The sequence below is a fragment of the Miscanthus floridulus genome, chromosome 1 (genome assembly GCF_019320115.1).
Source record: "Miscanthus floridulus cultivar M001 chromosome 1, ASM1932011v1, whole genome shotgun sequence".
NCBI lineage: Eukaryota > Viridiplantae > Streptophyta > Magnoliopsida > Poales > Poaceae > Miscanthus > Miscanthus floridulus.
This window is the reverse complement of record NC_089580.1, coordinates 146,767,062-146,769,853: the sequence shown is the minus strand read 5'-3', so window position 1 is coordinate 146,769,853 and position 2,792 is coordinate 146,767,062. Positions and strand designations below refer to the sequence as shown.

At 57.2% G+C, this 2,792-nt stretch overlaps 1 protein-coding gene across 1 annotated transcript; it reads left to right on the top strand.

Annotated features, from left to right (window-relative positions):
- Positions 1–266: 266 nt before the first annotated feature.
- LOC136497207 (indole-2-monooxygenase-like) lies at positions 267–2,411 on the top strand. The gene is made up of 3 exons (XM_066492993.1): positions 267–866; positions 940–1,371; positions 1,453–2,411. Exons 1-3 carry the CDS (start codon positions 303–305, stop codon positions 2,077–2,079), a joined length of 1,623 nt encoding a protein of 540 aa, XP_066349090.1. The 5' UTR covers positions 267–302; the 3' UTR covers positions 2,080–2,411.
- The last annotated feature ends 381 nt before the right edge of the window (positions 2,412–2,792 follow it).

The window sequence follows — 2,792 nt, the reverse complement described above, 5'->3', positions numbered from 1 at the left end:
GACAACAGTAGGAGGCAAGGTGGCGTGCACAACAAGGCACTTGATACTTGATAGCAACCGTGTAAACCATAATAGTTTGTTTGGAAAATGATTTTGTTTCCAAGACTTCTCGTGATGGCGATGACACAAGAGGTTTTATTGTCTTTTGACTATTTTGATGTGTATGTACGAAATGTTATCGTAGCGTTAGAATACGGGCAATATACTGTATAGAAAAGTTAGTGGAGCACTGAAAAACCATCTACGGAACGTTAAACGATGGCTTTATTTATTCCCTCGCAGGTCAGAGCTCCAAACCACTGATGAGATCAATTGCCATGGCAAACCTAGCACATCAGTGGGCGTTGGTGCATGACGAGCTGAGGTCTCCAAGAGCATGGATGCTCCTCCTCTTCTGCGTCTTGCTCGCACGCTACTCTTTGGCCACGTTCAGTGACAGGAGAGCGAGGAAGAGGCAGGCGCAGGCGCAGCTAGACGACGATGACGACGACAACCGTCTCCTACCGCCGCCTTCGCCTCCAGCTCTGCCCGTCCTGGGCCACCTCCACCTGGTGGGCTCGCTCCCGCACGTCTCCCTCCGCAGGCTCGCCAGGAAGCACGGCTCCGACGTCATGCTCCTCCGCCTCGGCGCCATGCCAGTGCTCGTCGTGTCGTCGCCGCGCGCGGCCGAGGCGGTGCTGCGCACGCACGACCGCGTGTGCGCGTCCCGGCCCTACTCCCTCGTGGCCGAGGTGGTCATGTACGGGCCCTCCGACGTCGGCTTCGTGCCGTATGGGGACTACTGGCGGCGGGCCAGGAAGCTCATCACCACGCACCTGCTCACCGTCAGGAGGGTGCAGGCGCTCCGCATCGCCCGCGAACAAGAGGTAAGACTACGTACGATCGAAATATATATATAACCTTGGAAGCAAACATATGTGAGGAGTGTGTGGTGCGTAGGTGAGCGCGGTGATGGCCAGGATTGGCGAGGCTGCGGCGGCAGGAGCGGCGGTGGACATGGGTGAGCTGTTCGGCTCGTTCGCCAACGACCTGGCGTGCCGCGCCGTGATGGGCAAGTCCTTCCGGGGCGAGGGCCGGAACAAGCTGTTCCGGGAGCTCGTCAGCGACACCTCACCGCTGCTGGGCGGCTTCAACGTCGAGGAGTTCTTCCCGTTCCTGGCTCGCTTCGGCGTGCTCAGTAGGGCGGTCCGTGCCAAATCCAAGAGGCTGAGGAGACGGTGGGACGAGCAGCTGGACAGGCTTATTCAGGACCACGAGTCGAGTGTTCCCAGTAATCCTAGCAAGGACAACGAGGTTGACTTCATACATATTTTGCACTCCGTTCGACACGAGTACGGCCTCACCAGAGAGCAGATGAAAGCTATCCTGCTTGTAAGTAGCAGTATTTGTATGTGTATTATTTACATATATACATGAAAATGTGTGACAGAATGAAATATCTCATCTTTGCAGGACGTGTTCTTGGGGGGAATAGGGACAGGAGCTGCGGCACTCGAATTCACCGTCGCTGAGCTCATGCGGAACCCAGACGCCATGAAGAAACTACAAGCCGAGGTACGGAGCGTTGTACCCAGGGGACAAGGGGCCGTCGTCAGCGACGACAACCTGCGCGACATGGCCTACCTGAAAGCGGTGGTAAAGGAGTCGCTCCGGCTGCACCCGCCGACGCCGATCCTGACGGCGCACTTCACCATGGACAGCTGCAGCGTCGACGGCTTCGCGGTCCCGGCCGGCGTGAGCGTTCTGGTCAACTCCTGGGCCATCTCCACGGACGCGCGCTTCTGGGAGGACCCGGAGGCCTTCGCCCCCGAGAGGTTCCTCGACGGTGGCAGCGCGGCAGGCATCGACTTCAGGGGGGCCGACTTCCGGCTCCTGCCCTTCGGTTCCGGGCGCAGGATGTGCCCCGGGGTGAACTTCGGTGTCGCGTCGGTCGAGGCCATGCTGGCCAACCTCGTGCATCGCTTCGACTGGGAGTTGCCGCAGGGGAAGGCGGCGTGCGACATCGACATGGCTGAGGTGTTCGGCATCGTGCTGCAACGCAAGCACAAGCTGCTCTTGGTTCCCCGACTGTTGGTGTAAGCCTGTTGCTCACTGTACCGAAGCTGCAGGCTAGCTGGTTAAGCGGGAGCACCAGATTTGAATTTGAATGATGGCGACAGTTGCGGGAGCAGTTGGAGCCGTGGTGACTGCGCCCACGTCGAGCGCGCTCAGCACCAGTTTACTGAAGCCATCTTGTATCTTAATTTTAGCAGTTTTTCATTAACGCAAGTGTGTGTGATAGCTACTGGTATAAGTAGCCTGATGTTTAGAGAGTGTGTTAGCGCCTCTGAAACATTGTAACCGTGCCTGTACTGCAACAACTACATCTGTGCAAAATAGCACTGTCCTGTGACAGTTGCCGTGTGTGTACTCATTGTGTTCATCGTGTTCTTGCGCAATTCTTGTGATCTAGGCTAGCCACCGCGATATTTGTGCTGTGATTGTGATCCTTGATTCTAACATTTGCTATCAGAGCCACTAATCACACGCATTTACTCTCTTGATCCACACGTGAGTGACCGAGGCAGCGGTGGCGGTGGCGGCGGTGGTAATGGTGGTGGGTAGATCACTTACCCATCATTGACGGCAACCAACTACACCAGTTGGAGCATTCGTGTCCAGGCGATCATGGAGGACCAGGGAGTATGGGAGATCATGGAGCCGTCGGGGGAGACGTCGGAGTAGGGCGCGGCGGCGGCGGCAAAGGCGGAAGACAAGAAGGCGCGGGCGCACTTGCTTCAGTGCTTACCCGA

Bases quoted from the DNA above. Each gene is read 5' to 3' on its own strand.
- LOC136497207 (XM_066492993.1), top strand. From the start codon at position 303: ATGAGATCAATTGCCATGGCAAACCTAGCACATCAGTGGGCGTTGGTG. The intron at 867-939 runs GTAAGACTACGT...TGTGGTGCGTAG, and splicing joins GCATCGCCCGCGAACAAGAG to GTGAGCGCGGTGATGGCCAG. The intron at 1,372-1,452 runs GTAAGTAGCAGT...TCATCTTTGCAG, and splicing joins AGATGAAAGCTATCCTGCTT to GACGTGTTCTTGGGGGGAAT.